Raw genomic sequence first — 27,914 nt, forward strand, 5'->3', positions numbered from 1 at the left:
ACTTCATCAATAACATGATACATAAGTGGGTCCCTTTCTGTATCAAACCTAAATCTTTTACGTTTCTCTCTTAATCTTCAATGCCCAAAAATACCTCAAATTGATATTAATTCCCCTTACCAAAAGGGAATATACGCTGAAAGCTCACAATAAAATGTGCTCCACAATATCAGTTAAAACAGGTACACAGCTTCATCGGGATTACAAAAACACAATTTTTCAGTTTCTTCAAGGTTTGAACATGTACTGTTCTTGGCGGAGGACATTTCACTGCATTTACGTTTCAGTAAATTCACACACAGAAACGTTAAGGACATAAAAAAGAAAAAGAAAGATAGCAACACATTTGTCTGAGGCCTTCCAGTCAGTTAAAGATATTTTTCCCTTTTGGCTGAGGTAGGAGATTAGTCGTCTAATCTCTAAGTCAAATACTGAGTTGTGTAATAGTTGTTGTCATTTCTGTAACATTGTTCCCTCTCAAATAGTGTACAGCTAAATATTTCCAGAATCTGAAATAAAGCACGGCGGTGATTTGTCAGTTTTACTGACAGGAAGGCTGCACAAACTTAAAGAGAAAGTGATCATCAGGGTTCCTGGATGTTTCCACTGAAAAGAATCCTTTAACACAAGGCTGAAACACATATCGAAAGCTTCCCGTTTCACCTCCGCTTACACACAATGATTCATGACCACACTGACCGTTATGTGAACTGTACGTCACTGCAGCAAGCCGAGAATTCTCTTGAAGGATCGCAAAAACGTCATTCTAACATTTTAGTCAAATTTGGGCATAGACACTAAAATCCTCTTGAATCCTGAGCCCCATATAAAGAGCTGCAGGGATTGTTCCCTCGACAAAAAGCCAATAGGATTGTTCCATTGGGTTTTGGATTATTGCAGAAAATAAACTCTGTGGCGAACACACGTTTACACGTTTTGTTCCGTAAAATGATCTGATTTTTAAAGAGTGAATGCAATCGGCAGAAGTAAAGCCGGGCCGATCATTGTTGTGAAATAAACCTGACCATTGGTGATGCGGCACCCCGACGCGAAGCGTAGCCGCCCTGAAGGGGTTTATTTCACAACAATGACCCGCTAGCTGTACATTATCCCGCGTATTACACGGCTACTTACTTAAGAAATCAATAATTTGACACAAAAACAGTCCGCCAGAGTCCGACACCATTACTGCGCCCATAGCAACAGTCTGTTATACATAGCAACGGTCTGCTATAAAGAAATAACAGACACTAGAACGCCGTGATTGACCATTCAGGATCGAGTATTCAACAAAGCCGTGTAATAAACTAGAACAAAACATTAAAATCTCTTAAGCTTGTGTTAACCACAGACCTTATTTCAAGCAGTTAACCAAAAACCCATTGACTTTGAGATGAGGGAACCAGAAGTGCTGAAATGCTAACTCATTTCCAGGTTTTAGGACTCAATCCTGCAGCACTCTTTTAGCTCTTCAGCATACACTGTCGAGTGACTGTATGGGACTGTATGGGCGTGAAGTGTGCTGTATATCCATCATTATAATAATCTGCAGCTGCGAGCCTCACAACATGTATTATGTGCAGTCATATCTATCTGAAATCTTGCTAATCGTCTACCTCCCCACACATTTCTCGGACTGTGTCGCATTAGAAACCCTGGATCCTCTTATTTGCGCTTCATTTGTTGTCAAGTGCTGTACGTGTGATCCCTCGTTATGCCGACTGCCCCGTTACCTGGCATTGGGTCGGCCCTGGCGCTGCTGAGATGACTTGTTGTGATGTTCAGTCAGCCACTGGCCACAGATATTCTGCATCACTGAGTCCTGTGCTCCCTCGGCGGCCTGAAGGACGTCCTGGACCAACGGGCCCGCTCGGCTCGATTCCAGCTTCACCGCCAGCAGGTACGCAGGTCGCAGTTTACTGCACAGCAGGTAGGCTTTGATCTGCAGACGGATGAGATGAGAGTTAGACCATCAATCTATTTTTCTTTTATACAACTTTCTGAGCGTCTATGAACACTGATTATCATTTTGCTGATTTGACCTTCTCGGGCAGGTCACTAATGATGAGATTATGGAGTAGCCAGATAAGACAAACAGGAAAACAAAGTGTTATCGTGGATAAGAGGGAAAATTAGGAGGAGATTTCAAAAGAATAATAGCCGGCACTCCACCAAAGTGACCTGACAACAAGGTCATTATGATTTCTATATTTATAAAAAACAGCCTCAGGCAGGAAAAATGATAGTGACAAGCAGAGGAGAATAAAATGCAGTTTTACGCTACCTTGGTTTCTGTGCTCTTGGTCTCCAGAATGAGAGTTTCCAGCTCCTTGGCCTAAATCAGATAAAGGACAGCAAAAGTCTTCATGACCAATGTGTTGGAAACTGCCTGCGAGCGCTTGGCACTCGGGAAATAAAAACACAAAGCAGACAACGTGGAGCCGAGTCACGGTCACGATTTGTTATCATAGTACACTCAGTGTCTCATCCTTGTCTGTCTCCATTAAAGTCTACTATCTTCAAAAAGGTTTCGGTCACTCACATCAGCTGGTCCCTTATCTGCAATGGAGACACAGCTGAGGATGAGGGCATCGCAGTCGTTTTTGGTGGCGGTGCCAGATTCACCGACACATTTGAGCAGCTGCCGCACGGCTCCGTACTGCCTCTGTCGGACGAGCCGTTGGCCGGCCCGCACGTAGACCGCCTGGGCCTCCAGCTGGAAGTCCTGAGGCAGGAAGAGAGGAGCTTACTCTTAAGTGTTCTAATCCAAGATTATAAAAGTTAATTAATTTCTTCTGCCATTACAGGGGGATATGTTTTTGATCTTTTTTTGCTAGTTGGAAAAATGTATTCAGAATGGATTTACACAAACATTTATGGGAACATTTGTCACGGGGCAAAGAGGATCTGATGTGTAAAGGATAAATTGTGACACATGTAATATTTTGGCAGATGTATGCACTTAAATTTTAAAAAGGAGAACAAATACTTTATCAGAAACATGACAAAGATCACTTCATCATACACAACATACCTGTATAACTCTATATGCAATTCCAAAACCCTCTTCTATGTTTTTTCCTCCAAGCATCACCTGCAATAATACAAATTACAGACAAATTACTGATTTTATGATCAATGATCGACATAATGTTCTTATATCTATAATATACATTAAACACAGAAAACAATCAGGCATTTAATATTTTACATTAGTTATACATATCAAGTTCACCTTAAACATATTCAACAAAGTTAATATATAGTTTTTATAAACCAGTCAAGTCATTTTTAAATATTTTAAAGGTATAATATGAAACTTTTCTGCATTAAAATATCTAAAAACGATAAGACCTATGTTGTATATTTTGTTGAGTTACATTTCCAACAATTTTCAAAACTAGAGAAATCCATAATTTTTTTTTAAGATTATTTTTGGGGTCTTTTTTTACCTTGAATGGATAGAGACAGTGATATTTATGTCCATGAATAAAGTCAGCTATAAAGGTAATGTTCCATTTAAACATGTTTTAATTACAGAAAGTTTAGTATTGGGATAATCACAACCAAGACCTCACCTTGCAGGCAACCTCAACTTTCATGGGGCTTCCTCCAAACAGTGTAGGTGGTGAGCTGGATCCAGGGGATTTGGAGGAAGGTGTGCTGGTCTGTGGCGCCTTGGAGGAGGCCGCGGTCTCACAGCGGTGGAGGAAACGGGTCACCTCCAGCTGAAGCTCAATTGTGTTCATATGCCTAATGAAAATAAGGAAGGAGAGGTCCATGCTTAAACTTTGAAAAGTCTATTTGACAGGTAGCAAACATGTATGAAGCAAAAGTGGTAGCAATAACAAAAATTGAAATCAGGATATATTGAATAACCTGGACACGTCATTGGACGACATCATCTTCCTGAATGAGTTGACCGAAGACCTTTTCCTCCCAGCACCCCGACCTTGCTGCTCCTGCAGGTATGTCCTCAGGTGCTCTTTGGCTCTGACCAACCAGCGCTGTACAAGGTCAAGGTCAAATTTAAGGTCAATTGCAGGGTCAACTTTCTCATATGAGCAGGGAGATTTAAAAAAAAGAGAGATATACCTGCTGTTCTCCCAGCTGTAGGTACGAACTCGCTCCATGAGTGAAGAATCGGATACACGTCATCGCCGCGCGCACGTGATCCTATCCAGGGACAACAGCATTTTACAGATTACAAAAAAGTTATTATTTATTTACCTGTAAAAATCTAACGTCATCACATCACTCTTCAAATGCAAAATTATACAAGTTACAACAAATGTAAATTCTGTGCATTTTGTTCTTTTCAGGGACTTTTTTTGATGTCATTTTTGCCTTAATTAGACTGACTGTATAGAGTATAGTAGTGCCCAACCTGGGGGTCAGGACCCCTACAAGGGGTCACAAGATGAATCTAATGGGTTGTGAAATGATTATTTTTGTAGGAAATTAGAAAAAAACCCACATAAAATTGTTTATTTATCAAACCTTTTCTTTCATCTTTACCTTTTCCTTGCAAAATATTGAAGAGTTTTACATCTTTAGGCCTCAGAGATTGCTTCGTATTAAGGGATCATAAGAAGAAAAACATTGGGAACCACTGGTTTAAACTGTAATTAGTAATTATATGTTTGACCGGGTTATGACATATGGTATTCGTCTTAACCACGAGGCCAACAGCCCCTTTTGGGAAATTCATATTGTAATCTAAAGGCCTGTCTGAATGGAAAAAAGACACATTTTTATAGGTGTGCTAATGGTCAGTTAGCTAAGGCACAGCTTTGATTTCTGGGTTTTCCAAAAATAATTACAACAAATCTTATAAAATATATGAATAAAACAATAGATTAAAGACTCTAACCATCATGAACTGCTGGAGCTGGTAGAGGGTGTTGAAGTATCCCCGCCGCTGCAGGAACTGGCAGGAGGCGATGAGGTAGCGGCTGCATGTTTCCAGGCCAGGGTCAAGTTTTTCCAGGATGCCCTGCAGCATGCCGAGACGCCCCCGCTCCAGACTGGGCTGCAACACACCCTCCAGAAAAACCTCATCTGGGCACTCCTGAGCCACGACAAATGTAGAAAAACGTGTCAAACTTATGTGTGTCAAAGTTTTGTATTAGAAGAAGAGAGTGCAGTCAAGCTCGGGAGGCAGCTTCCTCAATTTCTTTACTTGAGCGGTACATTCGGTACAATGCTACTTGTTCAAGCAGTTTATGGTTCTGATCAACCTACAGCTCATTCCTTTGATACAAACAGGGTACTAAAGTGTACTTTTATAACATTTTTGCCTAGACAGGGATCATGTTCACTGGACAGAGTTTAGGTAACCCCAGATTTCAGATCTTTGCAACAGTGCGGTGTCAAATCTTATCTGAAGTTGGGTCAGATGATCCTCTGACTCCAGACAAACATCACCACAAAAGAGGACTGAGACACCTCCAAACATACTTGAATGTCTTCATTGGAAATCGAATAAAAACAACAAATACTCCTCACCTTGTTGAGCAGGTATGTCAGAGCCTCCGTCACGCAGTCATGACGCATATAGAAGCTGATTAGTGCCATGTGAGTGCCGTATGTGTTCAGGTAGTAGAGACACTCCTGGTGGAGGTTGCTGCTCTGCGTCTGACCCTCTGGTCGATCCACGGGACCGGCCTCGCACAGTGCGTCCTCCAGTTCCCGCAGGGACGCCAAGATGTCCTCACCAAGAGTCTGACACAGACAACACAAACATCATACAAAAGGTCAAGAATTCATATGTGCACATAAGCAAGTATTTTGTTATTAAGTATTTTTATTTTGTTATTGAATAGGTGTCATGGAATTGGATTATTGAGTAAAGTTAGGCCCAGCTTATTGACATCTACCATCAACTGGTTCTTAGGAAGGCCAAGGCCATTCTGGATCATTCTGAGCACCCCTTGTACGGGGGTCTGAGTTATTGCTATTGGGCCGGCGTTTCAGGGTGCCTGCAGGAAGGACTAAGAGTTTAAAGGCATCCTTTGTTCCAGCAGCCATTGGTTTGCTCTACTCCATCAAATTAACCACTACCAGTAGTTCCTAAAGAAGACAGAACCACATATGTATATTGTACTTAACAAGGCTCTCTCACTTGAAATTCCTCTGTAATCCTGGCTAATAGAAGCCAAACAAGCCAGAACTTATAAGTGTCCTCTCAATGTGAACGAGCCAAGACCTGCTGGCAACAAAAAATATGTAGGAGATACCTAATGTGTCATGTACCACAGCTGGGGGTTGAAGAGGTCTTACAGAGGTACACATCCTGTATGACTCCAGTGTGCAAACCATAGATATAAAACATGGTGCAAACCAGAGGAGTGACTCTGCCGGCAGTAATACTGTGTTATTACTAAATATACTGCAGAAATTTATATAAAAATGAACAGAAGTGGAAACTGAAATAATTCTTTTTTTAGCTATGTTTTTAAGAAGGATGTGTTAATTTTTTTTTATTGCCTTGCATGAAAGGCAATTCCATAGTCCCTATACATATATTTTTAATACCTAAAGTTTTATATTAGGCAGATACACCAGTGATTTCTGGACATGTTTAGGTTATAGCTGCTGTGATGTATGTGTGTTTCACTGTTAGGTTCTAAATTTATTTAGCACACAAACACAGTTTTTCTTTAGTATGAGCTACTGATTTTATATTCACAGCTGGAGTCATTGTAAACAATCCCCACCTTCTACTCCATCCTTGCACTAATAGAGCACAATACATCCCTCACAAGAGGAAAGTTCTTGGCAAGTTGTCTTTGCAAAACAAATGTTAATTTGGTTATATATATTAGCATTTGAAAATGATGGTGTGGGCGATGCAAAATAGATGCAAGCTGGGAAATCTCGAACTTGTTTACAGTGTAGCACTCACGCACGACACAACCCGGCACATATTTTCTACTTCTGCATGGGCTGTAATGGCAGTTAGCATGTCTACCAGTGGTTGGATAAAGAATGACGTGTCTTCCTACCGTGGCCAGAGTGGGTTGCACAGTGCTCTCCAGGTGCTGGACGACCTCCTGCAGCAGTAAGGGACCCAGGTTGAGCTGGTTGCGATCCACCGGAGCCTTCATGAAGCGGGCAAACTTCTCCCTCGCTCCTGAGAGGTTACCGGCCTTGAGAGAAGCCATCCCCCACGCCTGCCACACGCCGCCAGGGTCCAGGCCACTCTTGGTAGACACCTAGCAGCCAAACAACCAGTGACAATAAGAGCAGCCATATAATTTAATTTTCTGTGAGTCTGTATTCATTTAATTTAATCATTAAATAGGTTGGGTGGGTTAATAAGCTACCTAACCAACGGGTTATCTGCAGCATGATGGTCTGAATGCTGTTTTAGAGACTTTTCCACTCTGAAAAGATCATAAATTATGATCCAAACACTGACTTATGTATCAATACTCTAAAATATTTTACCATAAATGTAATCCACTTTGAATCTGTTGAATGGCAGCACAAAATATACACATACTTGATCCTACAGAAGTATTTCATAGTGAACCTTCTGATTAACTCAAATAACCTTTGCTAAAAAAATATACCTGCACATCAAAACAATAACAAGAGGTGTGGCGTACAATAAGTATGAACATCGTAAACTACAAATTAGAGGTTTCACAAGCCAATATAAATTCTTGGCAAGGTACTGTACAACAGATGAACTTATGAAACAGAACCGGGGTGGGAGGGGTGTTAACGTTGCATAACGTCAGGTGTTTGATAGAAGCGTGACAATAATAAAATCAACTGCCTCACCTCCACAGCTAGCCTGTAGTGCTCTGCCTCCAACAGCTGGTTACGGAGACGTGTGACAGCAGACGTCTCCAGAATGTCATCCAGAGAAGGAACATATTTGTAATTGGCCGTCACTAGAATCTTAAGCACGTCTACTTTGCTGATGTAACTGTGGAAAAAGGGAGAATAAAATAAAAGAGGAAGCAAAACTGTGACAAATCAAGTGTGTGTAATTGTGTAAGACAGATAGAGGAAAGACAATCAGAGTCAGTCAGAAACCTGCTTATAGCTGCAATAGATTCCTATGCAAGTAGTGACACGTAGGAGCATGCAATGAGTTTCAGTTTCAATCTGTTGGAGTCATTCCAGCAAACTGCCTGTGGTTGACGACTCATCGGTCACGACCTCAACTGTGAGCCAACAACTGAAGCTGCATTAATCAATATGTTTTAACAATGAATCAATGACTATGTGTCCTTGTGAAAAGGGGTCCCTGGTAGTGATGAACCCATAGAGGATTAACATCCACCTCTGTAGCTCTACTGAGCTTTTTAGCCTCTTTTAGCTCAATGATTTGTTTTGACAGCCACAGGTTTCGCAAGTCAAACATCTAGAAGCCAAAGAGTGAAGGAATATTGGATTTATAGCTGTCACCAAAATCATAACTCCTTTGTGATGATAACGCTGCTCCGTGTATGCTGGATGTGTAAGAACACAGTTGTTTGCTATGTTAGCTATAACAACTTTGTCCGATTAGAAACTTTAGGAATGCACAGATACCGAATCGGATATCGGGCCGATAATGACTCAAACAACTGGATCGGATATCGGTGATAATGAGGCCGATCTATCCAATTAATTGTTATGTTTTTATACTATATACATTATATGCTGTAATTTTAATTTCTGTTTAAAAACTTTTTAATGTTTCTGCATTAAAAAGGTTTACACTTGAATTGTAATTACTGTTCATGTTTCAAGATTTTTTTAAAAGTTGTTGGTGTACCATTTATTATTTTAATAATAAAGAACAATTTCTATCCGTGTATTTACCAGAAATTGGCCGATGCATTCTTCCTCTTTTGCTCTCCACACAGACTGTTTACCGGCATTTAACCAAAGCCTGCTCGGATATGATTGGTCAGTACTACTCTGACTACAGACTACTACGGAAACCAGAACACTACCAGTACCAAAATCTTGTCCTGTTGCCGACAGACTATACACATGAATGCAAAATCTGTTTATAGAGATTAGGGCAGAAAATAGCAATTTTCTAAAACCTGGTACATTACATTTGTCCTTGTTTTATATAAGGTTAATGCTCTTTATGCATTGCCCCTGTTCAAATACAGAAACATAACAAACACATGGCATTCATCCATCATTCATTTTATAATTTACAACTGTGCTTTCCGTACTGTCACATGTCAAAATCTCCTCTGTGGAAAAATGCCTTAGCGTGGTCCACCCACATAAGTGTTTTCACTTGTGTCGCATCTTCTGCGACCGTCTGGGAATGTACAGAATGGACTTGATTGACAGCCCACTAACTCTCGTTTGTTTTATTGCACCTGTTTGGCTTTGCAGGGCCTTTAATAAAGCCCTGTGTTTAACTCCCAGGCGTTGTAACCTTAATGTTCTTCCAACTGCCACACATCACATTTACATTCCTATCTACTTTGATCTATCTCACGCTCATTTTTCCACCATTGAAATTAATGCACAGTGTCTTTAATAACAGGAAGAAATGCCCGAGGGTTACATCTTACCTGTCACATAAGGCAAGATCCTGGCTGCGGCCAACCTTAACAAACATCAGCTTAGAGCTGAAGAGCAGCTGCCGCATGATGTCGGTGAGGAGGCAGGCGTCCACCTCTGGATTGGTGAGTTTACGAGACAGAGAGCGGCAGTGGCTGATGAGCTGGTGACCACAGGCCGTCTGGTCGTTGTGCAGAGACAAGATCGCCACGCAGAGGTACGCACTGGGAGCCTTGGAGTTTCAGGAAAAAGACCATCATTAGTCTTAGTGGGTTCATTCTACTATAAGGCAACTGTATAGTGGTCTGTCAACTATCTAAAATGATAGAAATAACCTCAACTTTCAGCTTGCTATACTGCACTCAATCAGAAATGATATGCACCATAATCAATAACGTTAAGAAGAGTAGCATTCAAGGAATGGAATTGCTTAAGTGTCGGTGCAGAAATGTTGAGATCCAGACCTGTTCATAGTAGAACTCGGTCCGCAGCAGCTGGTTCTCTGCAGGGTTTGTGCTGAGCTGGATCTGTCGTTGGACCACTTCAGGCAGATGCAGCATCCCATCCAGAGCTTCCTCTGTGATGACGGGGCTTCCAGCCGCTGCACACAGACAGAAGAGCAGAGAGAGACAGCTCATCATCATCGCCTCTATACATTACTGATTAGAGAACGGCTGCTTAAAGATTGGACAAACGGTTGTATACAACATAATGAAAGAAGGAACACTGTTCAGTTTTGAAAAGCTTAAAGAGAAATTCTTATTAGAAAGACAAAACTTTTGCAAATCTATGATTATATATAAGAAAAGATCCCTCCCTAATTGTTCATATTTTTTAGTTTTCACTAATCCTATCGTCTTAAAATGGGGGATTTTAGACGAACATAAATGGATGATATATTCATAAAATATTTGAAACTAATTTTATATGCCGATTGCCAATAAAAAATATATTACTTATGAATACAAAAGTTTGAAGAAAAAACTAGAGCCTCGTGGTTGTATGCCTCCACTAACCAGTCAAGTTGAAGTTTACAGCCATGTCTGTCCAAAATGTCATCACTTCATCATTTTATCCTATTAGACATTTGTGTGAAACGACTTCCTGAGTTACGGCCAAAAACATGTTTTGTGAGGTCCCAGTTACATTTGACCACCAACATCTAATCAGTTCATGCTTGAGTCCAAGTAGACGTTGTGGACATTTGTGCCAAATTTGAAGATGGGTGTTCAGGTGTTCCTGAGATATCGCGTTCATGAGAATGGGACAGACGGACGGACAACCCGAAAACATAATACCTCCTGCCACGACTGTCGCCGGCACGGAGGCATAAAAACACATTTTTTCTGACTCTGATATAACAAAAAGGAAATAGTTCACATACAATTTCTGATGTTATTTAGATTACCTTCAGCTGGTTCCAGCTCATCGTCAGAACTGAACATGGAAAAAAAGAAAACAGCACAAATAAATTTCCAAACACAGCAACATGTCTGATTTTTTATATGAATCTTCATCCTTTCGGAGAGCCCTGTTAACCGAGTGGTTACAGCACATGTCATATAACCGCAACCTCAAGACTTCCCATGAATACAGGAAACCCCTTTGTCTGAAAAGATTATTCTAAGTATAGTACTTGTGTTGTTAAAAAAAGGATTGTATTTGAGGTTTGGTCTTACTCTGGGTGAAAGTAGGCGTAACACTGGTCACAGACTCTGACTTCTTCATCTCCTGGGCGGCCGTCAACGGGCATCTTATGCTCTGAACACGCGTGACAAACCAGACGGCCACATCTCCGACAGTGATGCCGTCTGTTGAACTAAAAAAGCAAGACACAGATAACCATTATTCACGGTGTTACGGTAAGGTGGGATATTCTTTATTTGTCCCCATGGGGGGAATTTGTTTAGAACTTTTTTGTATAAAATATATTTGAAATGTCGGCAAGTACTTCTTTTTAATTTATGACATATTAACACCAGGGAGTCTTGCAGTGTTTTGCCCACTCACCATGGTGAACCTCTCACGCTGGCAGACCATGCACATGTGCTGCTTGGTGTCAGGGACCCAGTCTTTGCGGGCTGGCGGTTGGTCTGGAGGCTGGAACTTGGTAGCCAAGCGACGTTTCCTCCCTGCGGAGATTCGATCCTTCTCCTTGTCCGTGCTGTTTGAGGAGGCGGTGTGTGTAGGGGTGCTGCCTGTGATTAAACACCAGAAAGAGATCAGAAAAATCAATAAAACACAAGTGTCAAAGCAAGACTGCATGTGATTAGCATAAAGTGGGCATGTCTGTAAAGGGGACACTCGTGGGTACCCATAGAACCCATTTACATTCACATATCTTGAGGTCAGAGGTCAAGGGACCCCTTTGAAAATGGCCGCGCTAGTTTTCCCTCAACTGAGCCTCCTTCCCAACATGCTAGCATGACATAGTTGTAATTAATGGATTCCTTAAAGACTCATTCCTTGTTTTTCGAGTTTCATGTGATACCAGGATCTTCACTCTAGCTCTAAAACTGTGCCTGCTACAGCCTCTGAAAATCGGTAAAGTCGGCCCAGAGCGAAGGCGCCCTCAGGGATTGGAAGAGGATAAATCAATATTTATGTTTTCTTGGGTGACAACATATAAACTCCAGCAGTGCTGTTGTGTGTCTGACTCTGCATGCAGGTCAAATCCCTATATGTGTTTCATATTATTACTGTTAAACAAGTGCAAATGTCTCACCAGCCGAGGATGTTGGAGATTCGATTCGAGTGGATGATATGGAGCCGCTGTCTTGAGCAGGACACTGCATCAGCGCATCCTGGAGGCTGATGACAGAGTCTGAAAAACAAGCAGTCAAATATCTAAGCACAAGTTGCTATGGTAATTGGCTGTGCTAAAATATGTACTATAGAGTATCTCTTGAAGCACAAGCACATTCTGTGTTTTTAAAAACTTCAATACCAGACACATTTCAGTCAGTCCTAAACACTGTTTCAAAAGGTTTCTCTGCATGTATCGGTGATTGTCACCATACAATGTGCACTGACCAGATCGAGACCTCTCTCTCGGGGCGCAGGGGAAGTCGAGGGCCTTGCAGGCGTAGTCTGCCAGGAGCTTATCGATGTCCTCTGCGCCGAAGCCAGCCTCCTGACCGACCAGGAGGCTCTGCAGGGTTCGCACCGCCACGTCTGCCCAGTCCACCTTCAGGTTCATCAACAGCTGCTCGAGCATCAGCAGAGGCTCCGACAGCAGGGGGAAATACTCCTGCCTGGCCGCCGGGGGCAGAGTCAGCAGCACCTGGAGGATAAAACACATCCACTGATGTAAACACAACACTGTCACTGCTTAATACTATTAGAAATTATATCAGTGCACATTCACAAACCTTAGAGCCCAGGTGGAGGGCGTGGATGTGACGTCGACGCGCTGGAGACACCTGCCTCTGGAAATGCAGAGTGAGGTAGTCGGCCAGGAAGTGACAAGCAGCCAATCCGGGGCGGCGGTCCAGAGCGCGCTCACAAACGTCTAGGCCGACCACAAAGTCTGAGAGGCCCTCCAGCAACTAAAAGAAAATAAGTAAAGTACAAAGGACATTAACAAAAGAGAGAGAAACTTTCACAGCAATAACTGAGAATCACAGATGAGGGTGAATGTGTTCTTAAAGATTAAAGACGTTACAAACAATCATAAGGCTTTCTCTCCTCTACATACAGCAGTACAAACTTACAAGGATGACTTGTTTTTCAAGGCAACAACAGAGTATATTGTTAGAATCTGCCTGTTAAAGGGTAAATTTGGTATTTTTCAACCCTATTTTCTCATGTTTTTGACTCCCTCAATACTGGACTAATTAAAAAAATTGTTGTCCCCATTAGTCACTTAGGAAAATTGGGTTGAAAAATACCAAAGTTAACCTTTAAAAGGTCCCATATTATTCACGCTTGTATTTCATGTTTCTACTAGAACATGCTTACATGTTAAAAAAACAACTTGTCAGACTGTCTGTCTGAATATGCCTGTATTTACCCTCTGTCTGAAACGCTCCGTTTTAGCAAATTTCAACCGAATTGCGTTGCTAGGCAACAGCTTGGGTACATGTTTATTTCCTATCAGCTACATACACATACATTACATACATTACATACACTGCAACAGGAAAAAAACTGGGACACATTTAGAATGTTTATGTTTAAAACCGTGTAATGGTCTAAATATTGTATATTTGTGACATCACAAATGGACAGAAATCCTAACGGCTTTTTTCAAACGTACGATTTCCGAATACGGGCTGTGTGTATTTCTCTGTATATTGAGCGTTTTGATAGTTTAACAGTATTTATATAGCACTTAAACCTGCTTAATAATAAAAACACATGAAAATCTCACTTTTTACGATATGGGACCTTTAAGATAATTAGAAGTCAGGATCAAATTAGTGATCCCTGACAAATTTCGGACAAATTAACCAATGTTTTTTTACAGCCTAAAATGGATTTCAATCTAAAGTTAACTGGACGTTAAGCGCTGCTGACCTGGAAAGCCTCATCTGTCTGTCCTTTCTCCAGCAGATGAAGCAAATGCTGAGTCTGTAGCTGCAGTCTCAGCTGGTCAGATACCGGATAGAGTTCAACCCACTGGGCACAAAGAGCAAACTCCTGCAAAAAAAAAAAAAGAGGATATGATTATCTTATTATATGGATAAACAAATATATGTTTTAGAGATTAAGGCGTGTTAAGCTTTTGCTTGACATCCTATAAATAAACAATGTGTGAGTGTTTGCTGAGCAAACTGCTGCAGGTGTGTGTTGTAATTACTTTAGCCTCCACCATCATAGACAACATGGACTCAGCTTTTGTCTTAGATGCCGTCATCAGCTCCTGCCAAGTAGCCCACGGCAACGGTGGCTGTAAATCCAACATCTGTGGCAGGAGAGGAGTAAAATATATGGCATGTCACAGTGTAAAGTCAAAATATGTCACTGAAGAATGTAGTGCATAGTTATGCTGCCAGAGCATGTCAACACATGAAAATTTTGTAATGCAAGAAGTGAAGCCAATACTGAAAAGTAAGTACCTTAGTAAGTAACCTCAGTTACACAACCTCACTGTGAACCTGAGTTTTTATATCAACAATTACTGAATGCTTGCATGACAACTATACTGTATACATTTCTCAGGAGATTAAAACTAACTTTATCTCTATAAATTACCCAGTGATAGATGTCCAGTTCTTTCTTCTTGAGCTCTAAGTCTGTCCTCAGCGAGGCCTCTGTGCTCGTGTCGTTGAGGCAGAACTCGAGCAGCTCCAGGCAGGCGGACAGAGGCCATCGCTCCAGAGCCTGGAGGGCAACACGCGCCCGCAGGTTAGCATCCTGTACGCGGAACAGCTGACCGATACCTTCATCTCCATCTGAGCAAACAAATAAACAACATTTTAGTTACTGTACATTTATAACAACAGTAAAGTAACTGCTGCATTTTACATTTACAAAAAAAAAAAAAAAAACTTAGTTTTCTAGAAAAAATAATGTCACCTCAGTATTTATTAGGTTGGAGCTCTTATTAAAAAGGCACACAAAGTGTATGCTGTCCTTTGTTAAATTGCAGGCCATCATTTCTCACCTTCTAATGCAGCGCAGGCGAGCAGGCGGTCTCGTAGCGCCCCCTCCTGGCTGCAGCCTTGCCCGTACAGCTCCAGCAGACTGAGGGCTCGGCCCAGGTCTCTGGAGGACAGAGCCTTCTGGAAGGCCTCAGCAGCCACGACCTGGGAGACTCCTTCTTGAGGCCCAGACAGCAGGAGACTGACGAGGGGTTTCCCACAAACAACCGCCCCTAGTCCAGCAGAACCCTCCTCACCGTCACTCAACAGGGTGTCCAGCAGCGGTTCAGCCATGGTGTGAAGGTAAGCTCGGAGAATAGGGAACTCCTTCAGGAGGTTGTCTGCTTCACGAGAAATCTGCTCTCCATCTAGGACGACCTCTTTACGGCTGCTGCGGAAATAGCCAGACCATCCGGAGGATTGTGTCCGAGCAGCTTCTCCTTTGCAGGCGCTCAGACACGCCAGCGTGGCGAGTAAAGGGGAGCGAGACTTTAGGAAAGACAGGGCCGACGGTGTGAGGAGGAAAGAGCTTGAGGAAGAGGGTGAGGAGGAGGAGGAGGAATTAGATGGTGGCGAGGTGGAGAGGTTGGTGGGTGTAGGGGTGTCTTCATCCACTGAGGCCTCAGAATCAGAGCTTGCATCAGACTGAGGCTCTGTGATTCCCAGAGTTGAAACGTGCTCTTGAGCATGTTGCTGGAGCAGGACGGACAAACTGGCAACGCCAAACTCTCCGTCATCTTTCCTGGCCCGACTACAGTCTTTGTCATCACCTGGAGAGGAGATCCACACCGGCAGAGTCTCACAGCATCGCTGGACGATCACCTGCTGGACGCTCAGTCGCAGACCTTCCTGCTGCAGCAAGGACAGCACTCTGGAGATACAACAGTTTGTAACAAGGTGAGTAATAGCATAGGATGCAAACTGCTGGCTTATACAGTATATACTTGTTCACATTGACTGTGCGTACCTGTCAGGAGCAACCTGTCTGTCAAACAGCAGGTGGGAGAGAAGCTGAAATGGGGCTTGAAGCAGCACCAGCAGTGGATTCCCAAGTTTCACTCCACTGCTCTGGTCTAAGAGAAACAGCAAGAGAGGCAGAGTTTGGTACAAAAGTGAACTTATTACAAAGTCCCTGCTGATTTGATTTCCAGTACCAACTGTGATAATGTAGGTGGGGGAAGTGAGTGTTGAGACTGAGATGGTGATGTCTAAAAGCAGCAGGAATATTTAATAAAACAGCACTCTGCACTTAAACTATTTAAACTTTTAAAGAGCTGTTAAAAGTTACTGTTGCCAAATGCACAAGGCAGAAGAATCTAAAACTGTTCCTTCTGTTTTTAGACGAGCATCTCTTTCCTAAAGGGTCACAGAAAGCACATCATCTCTCCTCAATGACAAATTATCTTACCTTCTGAACCAAGGCTGCGCACTAACACAGATGCTAGTGTGTTGACGTAGTCGAGGAAACTGCGCACATAATCTGGTCTGGCAAGATCTCCGTCTGGCTCGAATGGGCAAAGCTGATCCAGAGAACGGAGCAGCTGCTTCATGCTGGAGCGCACGGGGTGGGCGTCCAGCTCCGACTGCTTCAGACTGGCCTGCTCGACCAACTGTGCCAGCAGAGCGCTGCCCACACTGCCCTCTGTTGAAATGAATGTATAGTTCAACATGTGACTACCAAAACAAAGTAAATGTTGCATCTGTGGTTACCACCATGCTGACCTGTGCCATCTGTAGCAGTGCTCAGGATTTGCAGGGTGGTCTCCAAACGTTGAGCTAGACCGAGCCGAGCAGCGATGCCCTCTTCACTCAGTGTCGGGTAGCAACACAGGAGCACTTCCTGGATGCAGCAACCAAATGGGCTGGCGAACACTTGGTCTTCCCCAACAGCTTCTAATATGAACAAGAGCGGATCTGTAACAAAGAAACTATTCTGTACATTTGCTTCATTTATAATATTGGACAGGAAAGTTATTTTGCAACTGCAAGCCACTGTGTGATCGGCTTTTTCCCTTATTGGAGCAGCCAAGTGGCATGTTATGGTGTTTTCAAAAGCCAACATTTAGTCTGTTTTGATTGAGCTCTGGTGTAGTTTGTTTGGGCAGTTGTGAACGCAGTAATTGTACTCTGACTGACTGGGACTTCTGCAGAAGTCTGACGTTTGCTTGACATCTCGGCCGAAGAGAACAAACAGAATATGATAAATAAAGTCCATAAAATTAGCGATATTAGCCATATAGATAAAGCCATTTGAGATAAACTGGAGGAGAAGGGATTTGTGCGCACAATAACATTATTTCACTTCGACAGCAATATATCAAAGTCCGCAGTTCCCTGTATAGAAGTGGCAGCTCTCAAGACGAAAATGATATATTTGCTCCTTCGTATACGCCTTTCAGCAAATTATTATGTTTTTTAATTTGGTCCGCTTTATTTTGTTCACTGTGAAACCGAACCAGACTAAATAGAAAACAAACAAAAGGAATCAATTTCACTCTGATTCGGACTAGCCAAATATCGATATAAATACACATTTTCTAATTCCCTGAATGAAATTGTTTGAGTTTTTTATTCACCTGTTTTGACAGAGCTCTTATTAGTGGCAGAATGATTCAGGATCTTGCTGATCTGCTGTAGTACCATAGGAAATCCACAGATCCCCTCAGAATGGGGAACCTTAGGGTCAACTCTCACTCCTGGGGAGGCAGACAGGGTATACAAATGAAAAACAAAATTACTACCTGTGCAAAGCTGCTAATAAACACATGAAATTGTAGTTAGTCTTGTCTCAACCTCCATGTTCCAATGAATCTGTTCTGTAACCTGCACCATCTACAGTTCAGGCTGCATTACCTTGAGCCTCCAGGCTGCTGTTGAGTCGGCGCTCTGCGGTGTCCAGCAGCTGTCGGGACGTCTTCCAGAGCTGACAGTGGCAGCAGGCCAGGTCGAAGGCAGCCATGGCTGCTGGGCTCAGCTCCTCCAGCAGCGTGTAGAGGAGGCCAGAGGGGTCTGAAGTGCAGCGGCTCAGCCAGTAGCCGTCCTCCAGTGAGGGCATCGGGTGAGCCGGGGTGCTGAGAAGACGATCCGCTATGTCTGCGATGGAGTAGAAAGCCACACCTGCAGGGAAAAACACAAAAGTCAGATCAGAGTTATCTACTGTGCATTATAAATACTATATTAAGTGGCGATAAGAACATAGAAAATGTAAAAACATAAAGCACATAATACATATGAATAGAAGTAAATTTGAACCTGCAGCAGCAGCACTTCCGATGGCCTGCAGGGTTGATCGGCCGCTGCTGCCCAGCCGACTCCTCCCTGCGGCTGACACAGCTGCTGACCCCAAACCCTCCGAGGAGGACGAAGATGAAGACATAGACTGGCTCTCCATCTTCTGCTCCACCCGTCCCAGCTCCACCAGGACCTCTTTGTAGCGCTCCATGAACACTAGCTCACCACAGCAGGCAGACGCCTCCAGATCAAACACCAGAGACACCTGCAGAGAAGCCAAGAAACACACAGGACTCAGCCAAGTAGTCTCTGAAATAAAGGTTTATCATAATTAGAAGTAGCTGTAGTAGTAATGATATTGGTAGTAAGCATAAGAATAGTGTTGTTAGTGGTAGTAATATTATATTATATTAGTAGTAGTTGTACTAAAAGTATAAAAAGGAGAAACATTCACTTTGAAGCTGCTAAAACACAAATAAGTCCAGCTTGCCACACAGACCTGATGAGCCTCCATGAAGTTCCCTCGGCGGATGCAGGACATGAGTAGAGACTCTGGAGGGGACAACATGGCGGGGACCAGCCAGCTGTGGGGACCTCCGCATGGACAAACCTCCAGTTCCACACAACCTGTCCCTCCCCCACCATCTGACAAAGGACAAATGCACTTTGTCATAAATCCACAAGAATAACACGTCTTTAAAAGATTACTATGAATTCCCCTGAAGGACAAAGGTCCGGATCGGAGTCATTTCGGTGAACTTCATTTAAAAAAAGTGAATTCACTGCCACTAAAAAAGACTCATCTTTAATCTAATTCTTTTCTGAGGGAAGATTAAAGCACACAAAAATACAGAAACTTCTTACAAGTGCAATTTTCACATTGCTGCACAATTAATCGAAATCTGTAAAACAAAAATGAATTGCAGGAAAACAAAAAGGTAGATCCGACAGCCTAAATCAGCGCATGTACACGTGTAAAGGACAGGCTGTTATTTATGCCTCACCTGATGCGCTCGTGCTAATTTCTCCATTGTGTGTCTCCACTGAGGTTTGTCTCTCTGTAACGTGTCTCCCTGGTCTCTTCCTTCTCCTCAGACTAGAGCTCTTACTGCGTCCCAGAGGCGTGAGAGGACAGCTGACCGCTGACATCTGGACAGGACTTTCTGAACCTGAAAGTGAATTCCCTATCAAGATTTAAAGAATTAATGCCACAATTCTATCTGAACTCGACCACCCCAAATCAAAAAACTAAAAGTAAAGCTAAATAAACATCGTGTCCATCTCACCACTTCCACTGCCCTGATTGCTGGTGATGATCTGCAGCCTCCACTGAGCCTCAGCTGTGCGTTTGGACAACCTTTGCAGGCGAGTCCCAAATGTCTCCGCCGTCACTGAGCAGCCGAGGTTCTCCGCCGCCTCGGTTTCTCGAGGCAGCGCTCTTCCCGCCTCCTGTCCCTCCTGTTGGCCCACCACACACATGCCCTCCAACCCTTCTTTCAGCAGCTTCAGAAAACCCGCCATGGCCGTCACGTCGGCCAGAAACCCCCTGCAGCCCTGGATAAAGTGTCCCAGCTCCAGGTGACTCGAACGCAGCTTCTGGTTCTCTTTCGTGCTGCACTCCGTCTCGTCCATCTTTGCTTTGCTTCCCAATTCTACATTTGTGTTTCTTGTATCTGATTCGGATTGAGTGGCGTTCCCTGTGTTCTGGTTTGTGTTTGTGTCTTTTTGGATCTGCTGGGCAAAGTCGGCGGTGGACAGGAAGAGAAGGGAGAAGATGTCCTCCAGGAGCTCCAGGCGGAACATGGCGGGCACGGCCTCCAGGTAGAGCTGACACTCTGACAGGTAGTGCTGGAACAGAAAAGGGCAACCTGGAAAACACAAACAGAGAAGAACAGCAGAATATCATTCATAACTGTATAAGAAAAGGAAAGGTCAAGAATGGCTGCTGAAGTCCTGTGTGATTTCTTGGCATCATAGTTTGTAGTCTATTTGTAGTTTATGTTTTTGTTTGTCTATGATTGTAATGGCACGTTATTTTAAAGATACTAATGATGTTTCCATCTTACATATACAAGCAATCACTTATATTTGGCTTACATGTTTCTAGATTTTTTCTACTTCTTTGTTTTTTAAGTCCGTGGTATGATTCAACACCACCAAAACGAAGTACAAATGCTGTGTATCAAAACAGACTACCCATGTGAGCAAGATTATAATCAGCTAAAATGAGCAGGAAGGAAATGTTTCTATCATCTGTCATCAAACTGAAACTGCACCGCAGAAAACAAAGACGGCTTTTGTACCTTCTGAGGACATTGAGGTTTGGCTTTGGTCCAGTTCAGCTTCAGAGAGCTGGTGCTGCTGCTGATGCTGCATGGACTCACACTCGGTGCAGTTAGAGTATTTATGTGCATTAACACAGAGAGCGTAGATGGCATACTTCATGGCACAGAACCCCTGGAACAAAACTATGTTCCTCTGCACACCAGAGCTGAGATTATTGACGACCTCAGTGTCTTCTGCAGGGGGAAAAAAGTACATTATTCTTTTGGCAATCAACCCAAAAACTAATTTCAGACTCCAGTAAACAAACAACAAGGGAGAGGATGATGAATATGCTGACCTGTTCCTGGTGAATTTGGCAGTTGCTGCAGCAGATCCACTATCTTGCGCTCCTCAAACTGAGCCAAAGGAGTCAGAGAGTGCAGAATATAGAGGGCAGAGTGATTGTCCAGGGTGTGCAGCTGTGCCAGCAATGCCTCCATGGAAATCCCTCTGAACGAAAGTAAAATAAATATTACAAATAAATAATGATTAAAGGGATAGTTTGGGTGTTTTGAAGTGGGGTTGTATGAGGTCCTTATCCATAGTCAGTGTATTACCTACAGTAGATGATGGACGGTACGCCCCCAGTTTGGAGAAAAAGACAGGAGTTACCGCACGGGAGCAAAGCAATGTACTGCTGTGGACAGGGACAGCAGCAAAACGTATTTTAAACACCTAAAAAAAACAATATCAGTTTAAGTGTACTCTATATTTAGAATATTTTTACCGGTTTACATTGCCGTGAGACAGCTATGCAGTCTATGTTTCCGACGGGGAACTGAAGTTGTTGTCTATGGTCTCACCAAAGCAACCAGACTCCATTGAAAAAAACCTGTAATTTTACCTCGCAGAACACGGTAGTTGCTGGTCTACCGCTGCCTCGATCGCTTAGCTTATCGAGGCAGAGGTAGACCAGCAACCCCTGTGTTCTGCGAGGTAAAATTACAGGTTTTTTTCAATGATCTGGTTGCTTTGAAGAGAGCATAGATGGATACTTCAGTTCCCCGACGGAAAGGGCTGTCTGGCGGCAAGGTAAGGCGGTGAACATATTCTAAATATAGCGTGAAACTGATATTAAATTTTTTTAGTGGCTAAAATACATTTTGCTGCTGTCCCTGTCCACAGCAGTACATTGCTTTGCTCCCGTGCGGTAACTCCTGTCTGTTTCTCCAAGCTGGGGGCGTGCCCAATAAAATGCCAGTCAAAATTCAAAAAGAAAACAAAAACCGAATGCTTACGGATGGTTGTTTTTACACCATTCAAGTATTCCAAGCTGAGAGGACAAAAGATCGGAAAACTCCTGCAGAACAGAGTCGTTGGCTGGAGCCTAAAAAGAAGGTAAAACTGTATCAGCAACTGACACTTAACAGCTGTAAAACAGCTGTAGAGGTGGAGGTACAAGCAGACGTCTGACCTGCTCTCGGTGAAGGATGCTGAGCAGCGTTTGAGCCGAGCTCAGGCTGCGACACTGAGTCCATCCCAGCAGCAACAGCAGGCGAGATAACGGCTGGAACTCCAACTTCAGTAAATCTCTCAGCTGAGAAAACTCCTCGTGTTTAATCAGGTCAAGTGCAGTAACCTACAGGAAGGAACTTATTACATTATTGAATTTCATCACATGTTGTTGCTAACTTTACTTGACTGTCAGTAGTAATTATGAAAACTACAGAGTCATGATGCTACTGAAAGAAAACTGTGTACACACTATTACTGCTTGTGGGGATTTAAATCTGATTACAAAACTAGTTTTACTATTTTTCCAGCGGTTTACTTACCAAGACCTGCTCGAGGAAGTGCTTCCCACTACTAAGGCACTCAAAATAAATGGTCTTCCAGATGGATGGACGATCCTTGTGGCAACATAAACTGAGGGCCAGCTTCTCTGCTTCAGGAAGGTCCGCTAAGACGGGATATGAAAATAGTGGAAACAAGTTGATAAGTATGACAATCCGTAACAGGCTTTTATTTAAAGTTACCTCAAGGTGTTTTTAACTGGTTATGAAACTGTCTCAATTTAATACTGATGCCTCTTTATGACCTATATAAGCAAACAAGACCTTAGTGCTTGTCATCGGGTCTGATTCTCCACAAAAACAGAAGATAATGATTTACAGCACGCGGACCAGAAGAGCCAACTGTATGTTTACATTTTCCCAGGCAAAGTTTGGCAGTGAGTAGTACGTTAGTTAGTTAAAAGGGAGCAGGAGGAGATTTTCCTTTAGATAATTATTACATTTTTGACATTATATTTTGTGGTTATGGCTGATACTGAGGCAGGATCAGCAAAGAGAAAAAGAAACCAATTGACTGAAGAACAAAAAGAAAACTAATACAGATACAGATAGACAGATGGGCGAAAACAAGAGTCAACAGATGGAGAGAACGGCAAGATTGAAAGGCTTTTAAACTGATCCTGATTTGGCCCTCTTCCTCCTAGCCTGGTATATAATATGTGTATTTTATTTATGAAATAAATTGTGAGACATGGTTTATAAATTTACGTTGGAGGCTAAAACAAAGTTGACCTTGTTTAACCATCGTCATATTGCATTTATTATTCTTACACATGGATGTTTAAAGAGAACTGGATACAGCGTTGGAGGCGGGGACCCGTTCATTCCTATGAAAGTTGCTCAGTGGCGCATGAAGCAAAACAAGTTTGACTTCCGTGTGTAAAATTCCCTGGAACTTCAGGTAACATAAGTCATATAAAAATGTACGCGAGTAAAATAAAGTATTGCAAGGGAATGTAAAAGTATTTCATCAAAAACATTCCCATTGTTTCCTCTTAGAGACTCTGTAGATAAGATATTATGGGAGGCATTTAGGGGTTTGTTGAACATTACATTCTGGGTCTTGTTTTTTTTTTTACGTCTTTCCTTGATATAAGCTTAGTTTGTGTCATTAGTAAAATACGAATTGAATACGAATCATCTCATCACTAGGCTAAACCATAAACCACAACAAAACTGCAGAGGAGCAAGAAAAGCTGTCACATGTAAAGTTTTCATGACATTAAGTAAAGACTGCTCAGCGTTGGCCGCCACAGAAGCAGAAGTGTGATTGAAAGAGGAAATGAGGTGATGCCAACATTTGCTCTTTAAAACCGAAAACACAGAGGATCAAACCTCAGGTTATGTAAATATATTATATCAGTACAATAAAAATAATGAGGAGGAACTGACTTATAGGAAAATAAACGTCTGTTTTACAAAGCAGTCAGGCCAAACTAATTAACATGGAGATTGCTTAAAGGGCCACGTCACATATTCATACTGAAATCTGTGTTTTAGCTAAAGGTTAAATCAAATCCTGAAGATCCCAACAGAATTACTAACATCAAATGATTCTCTACTTTTATTGATTAATTCAAAAGTCAAAGGAGAGAGAGGTACCTTGTGTATCAGGCGCGCTCCTCAGCAGATGATCCCTCTGAAGCCTCAAAGCGGCGGAGCAGTAAGTAGAGACGAGGGCGTCACAGCGAGGGCGAAGCAGCGAGCTCAGGATCCTCTCCTCTTTCAGGGGCTCGTCTCTGGCCGCCCACAGCGCCTCGCACAGCGCCTCCAGCTGCCCGCCGCCTCTACGAGAGCTCCACAGCATCACGGACAACACGGCGTATATCTCCTCCACCCACTCATCCACCTTCTCCGGCCTTCTCTCTGGTTTTCCCAGCTCCTTCATCAGGTGTTGGATGAATGTGTGCTGCAGAGTTTGGTCCTCTGTGCATGACTGGTCCTGTAGGAGATGGAGAAAATAATCAAAAATGAGCATGCAGGTGTTCCAACATGAGATAAATCTATACATGCATTCAAATGTTTGTTTGATTTTAATCATAGAAATATGAAAAATGTGACAGCTGTGATTTAAGGATTTGCAAATAAATGATGTTTAAAATAATTTCAACATACTTTATAAACTGATAAACAAAAGACAGCGTTTTTTATTTTTATTTTATATAATGTTCATTTTATATATTCAACTCTGGCAGAAAACAATATTATATATTTAGACTGACTTAATATGTTTAAGCCATTTCAGATGATCATTTTGTATTAAAAACACCCAGAACAAGCTATAATGTGTTTGTATTTTTCTGTCTTTTCTGACATCCAAAGCCATCAGTTTTATAAATTCATATGCACCCAGGTACATAAAAGTGACTGCATTTCAATTTGTAAATTTTTGCATTGAACTTTATATAGTTTTTAAACTTTTTGTGTTGCTTTATTATAGTTAAAATATGTTTGACTCTACCTGTAAAAAATGGGCTAAAGACTGGGCGAGTCTGGGCTTCTTTTTCTCCAATAAGGTTCGCAGGCAAGACTCAACAGCAGCATCTGTTGTCCTTGAACCCTCTGTGGCCTTTTGCTCGGACTGTGTGTCCAAGAAGGCTCGGTGCAACTCCTGCTGAAAGATACATTTATCTCAGTCTGTAGTCACAACATGTAAAACAAAACAAATCAAGTTAATCTTGGCACACTTAGCCTGTGAATATAAAATTGTGTCTCAATCTAATTAAAAAGGTAAAATGTTTTCTTATTTAGTTTTTACGACTTTGTTATCAACAGTCTGTAAAATGATAAAATAATAATAACCCTGAGAGCAGTCTGTGGTATACCCTCTGAGCCCAGCTCTTCCAGGAGCAGCAGGAACTCCAGCTCTCTTCTGATGTTGGGAGGAACCTGAAGTGGAAAGTAAACAAGAGTTGAGTTATCATGTGACACCTTTTCACCCCATTTCACAACACAACATTGGCTGCTTTGTGAAAGGACACAAGATTGTCTTTGTGGTTCCAACAAAGATTTGATCTTTTGTAAATTAACACAAACCGAGATGGTCTCAGACACCAACATGCAGCTGGAGGATGACGTGACTAAACATGTTGTTTCATAGTGTTACCTGCTCTTCTGTCCATTTCTCCAAAACCTGAAGCCAAAACCAAGCCAGTTTATGTGGACTGCCCACAGACTCCCATCTGCAACATAAACACACAGTCATTTAAATCCACAGCTCAAATAGAAACACAAATATAATGTTAGGTTTGGGGATTTTTTGCAGACCTGTTAAGAACACTGCATTACATTTGATTAATCTAACAATTCACATTTTTACACACAAAGAAAAACAATATATTGAGAATATGCAGCTGCATGACTCACTTTAAATTGTAAGGATGGCAGACAATAGCTTTGATTATGTCTCGTAGGTTTTCTGAAAGTCCTCCTGTTGAGTTGACCAGCTGTGGCACACAGGCGCTGGCCAGCTCCCACTCTCCGTGCTGCAGGCACCTCTTGAAGTACTCAAACAGGTCCTGAAGGGAGGTCTCAGCCTCACAGCCGAAAGGATGCATGGCCACTTTCACTGGGACACTCACCTCCGCTCAGCTGTCACAACTGGACATGCACCTTTACTTCCATACAGCCAAGGAGGACGATGGAGCTTTCTTCACCTGAAACAGAGAGAAAAAGCAGACTGAGACGCAAAAAAGAAACATATATGTTATTTGAAACACACAGAATATGGTGATTTTAAGGTCAATGTATTCAATAAAATAAACTCTGTCTGCAAATAATCATACAAACAATTTGGGATAAAAGACCAAAATAACAAAACACACTAATATAAATACTCCTAACAGAACAGTGGAAAACAACGCAACATAGCAGAAAACCAAAAAGAGACCAAAAAAGCAATGATTTTTTTACATTAGTCCTGACCCTTAGTATTCTTAGTGCATACTCTCAAATAATATTGATTTCCTCTCATTTTAAACAACTTTTCTTACTTGCAGGTAGTAATTTGATTTGTTTACCTAATACATGATTAGTGCTGTTTGACAATCTACCAAGTCTTTGATTTTTAAAGCCTTTGATTAAAGAAACAGTGGGTTAGTTGGTTCTTGATAAGCAGCTTTGTTTACAATTCTTATAGCTCTCTTTCGAAGTATAAAAATGGGATTTGCATTTGTTTTAAATGTATTTCCTCATACTTCTACACAGTAAGTCATGTATGGCAGTATAAGTGAACAATATAATGTGTATAATGAAGTATTCCTTTAATTTCATACAGTATTGCTATAGATTTTATTTAATTGACACATATTATATGGGTTAACAGCATAATTTACTACATGTAATCACTCCCTGAAATTGATTTCATACACTTTCCATTTCATTTCCTCTCATCATAAGTTTGCTTTGTAAATTTGTTACACACTTAGCAAAAATAATTGATTTAACTTGCTTGTTTACAACCTATTATCCATGCATGTTCTCTTCAATGACACACCACATCACTCAGCTGCAAGTCCATAGATGTGAAATGTTATATTTATTTATTATTTATCATCTGTACCTTTAATTGTCTGTGCAAACAAAGCAGGCAAGTTGAGAGAGAAATCAAAGCAGTTGTCCAGTGAGCTGCTGTGTTCAGTCAGAATTTTTTTTTTTTTATTGTGTTATCAAGTGATTACAAAACAAGTGAAGACATGTGCAGGGACATATATAAAAAAGACCAAAATGTGTGTGATGTGGATAATGGGTGTGTGTTTGGTATTGAATGAGGCTAGATGGTCATATATGACATATATCTACTCTTAAACACATACAGACATCCTTCCTTTTATGTGTAGAGCATAGGGGGAGCAAAAACAAAACAAATGTGAAAAATATATATATATATAATACAGTATATACACATACACATATATATTAATAATATGAATAATAATAAAGATGAGGGTCAGAGGGTTTAAACTGTCTATGATGGTCTCTCTTGTCAGATCTGACAGCTAATGTTACCTACATTATGTCACTAAATAGCATTAGCATTAGCTCTAAATCCTGCTGACTGGTTGCAGCTGAAACATTAAGTTAGCTAACTTCCATAACAGCCAGCAGCAACACACTTAAATCATTCACAAATTAGCGAGTATTCAGCAAAGGTACTTACTCATTTCTTTGTGTTGTTTCCTCTGAAACTGGAGACTACTTACACTCCTAGCTGCTGCTTTCTCTTGTCCTGTGATGCTAGCAGGCTAGCTGCATGTTAGCGACGGTCATGTGACGAAATCAGCTGATTCTCCAACGCTGATTGGTCAACGGGTTGACACGAGGTGGGCGTTCCCTTTTACTGCTGCGTTCAAGGGCTGTGGGAAATACAGGCACTCAACCTAGAATTGGTCATGTACAAAACTTAACATCATTTGGCAGGACTTTTCTGACATTATGACAAGACTTACAG

At 41.9% G+C, this 27,914-nt stretch overlaps 1 protein-coding gene across 5 annotated transcripts; it reads right to left on the bottom strand.

The window, feature by feature from the left end:
* Positions 1-385: 385 nt before the first annotated feature.
* On the bottom strand, positions 386-27,753 carry zfyve26 (zinc finger, FYVE domain containing 26). 5 transcript variants are annotated; one of them, XM_074661553.1, is made up of 43 exons: positions 27,624-27,753; positions 25,832-26,121; positions 25,572-25,647; positions 25,268-25,354; positions 24,927-25,076; positions 24,068-24,407; positions 22,448-22,572; positions 22,087-22,251; positions 21,911-21,999; positions 20,971-21,122; positions 20,651-20,866; positions 19,634-20,215; positions 19,352-19,516; positions 18,847-18,992; positions 18,369-18,612; positions 17,970-18,233; positions 17,693-17,812; positions 16,839-17,009; positions 16,525-16,758; positions 16,084-16,189; positions 15,140-15,987; positions 14,728-14,927; positions 14,333-14,437; positions 14,050-14,172; positions 12,903-13,079; positions 12,565-12,814; positions 12,257-12,355; positions 11,542-11,729; positions 11,211-11,350; positions 10,940-10,968; positions 9,996-10,132; positions 9,543-9,763; positions 7,792-7,939; positions 7,008-7,217; positions 5,509-5,724; positions 4,874-5,071; positions 4,096-4,176; positions 3,880-4,007; positions 3,579-3,753; positions 3,035-3,094; positions 2,543-2,725; positions 2,285-2,335; positions 386-1,942 (listed from the first exon to the last, which is right to left on the bottom strand). In XM_074661553.1, the coding sequence occupies exons 2-43, from the start codon at positions 26,020-26,022 to the stop codon at positions 1,730-1,732; spliced, it is 7,803 nt and encodes a 2,600-aa protein (XP_074517654.1). In that variant the 5' UTR covers positions 26,023-26,121; positions 27,624-27,753; the 3' UTR covers positions 386-1,729. The 5 variants fall into 5 exon arrangements, with proteins under 5 accessions (XP_074517654.1, XP_074517651.1, XP_074517653.1 ...); XM_074661550.1 differs by having other exon boundaries at positions 19,352-19,531; XM_074661552.1 differs by having other exon boundaries at positions 24,927-25,079.
* Between the last annotated feature and the right edge of the window lie 161 nt (positions 27,754-27,914).

The sequence above is a fragment of the Sebastes fasciatus genome, chromosome 15 (genome assembly GCF_043250625.1).
Source record: "Sebastes fasciatus isolate fSebFas1 chromosome 15, fSebFas1.pri, whole genome shotgun sequence".
Classification (NCBI taxonomy): Eukaryota; Metazoa; Chordata; class Actinopteri; order Perciformes; family Sebastidae; genus Sebastes; species Sebastes fasciatus.

What these genes read in the sequence shown, in the direction of transcription:
- zfyve26 (XM_074661549.1), bottom strand. Translation starts at nt 26,022, where the DNA reads ATGCATCCTTTCGGCTGTGAGGCTGAGACCTCCCTTCAGGACCTGTTT. An exon ending in CTTTAGCCCATTTTTTACAG is followed by an intron (nt 24,408 to 24,926) that starts GTAGAGTCAAAC and finishes CATCTCCTACAG; the next exon opens with GACCAGTCATGCACAGAGGA. An exon ending in CGGAAGTGCTGCTGCTGCAG is followed by an intron (nt 18,234 to 18,368) that starts GTTCAAATTTAC and finishes TTTTCCCTGCAG; the next exon opens with GTGTGGCTTTCTACTCCATC.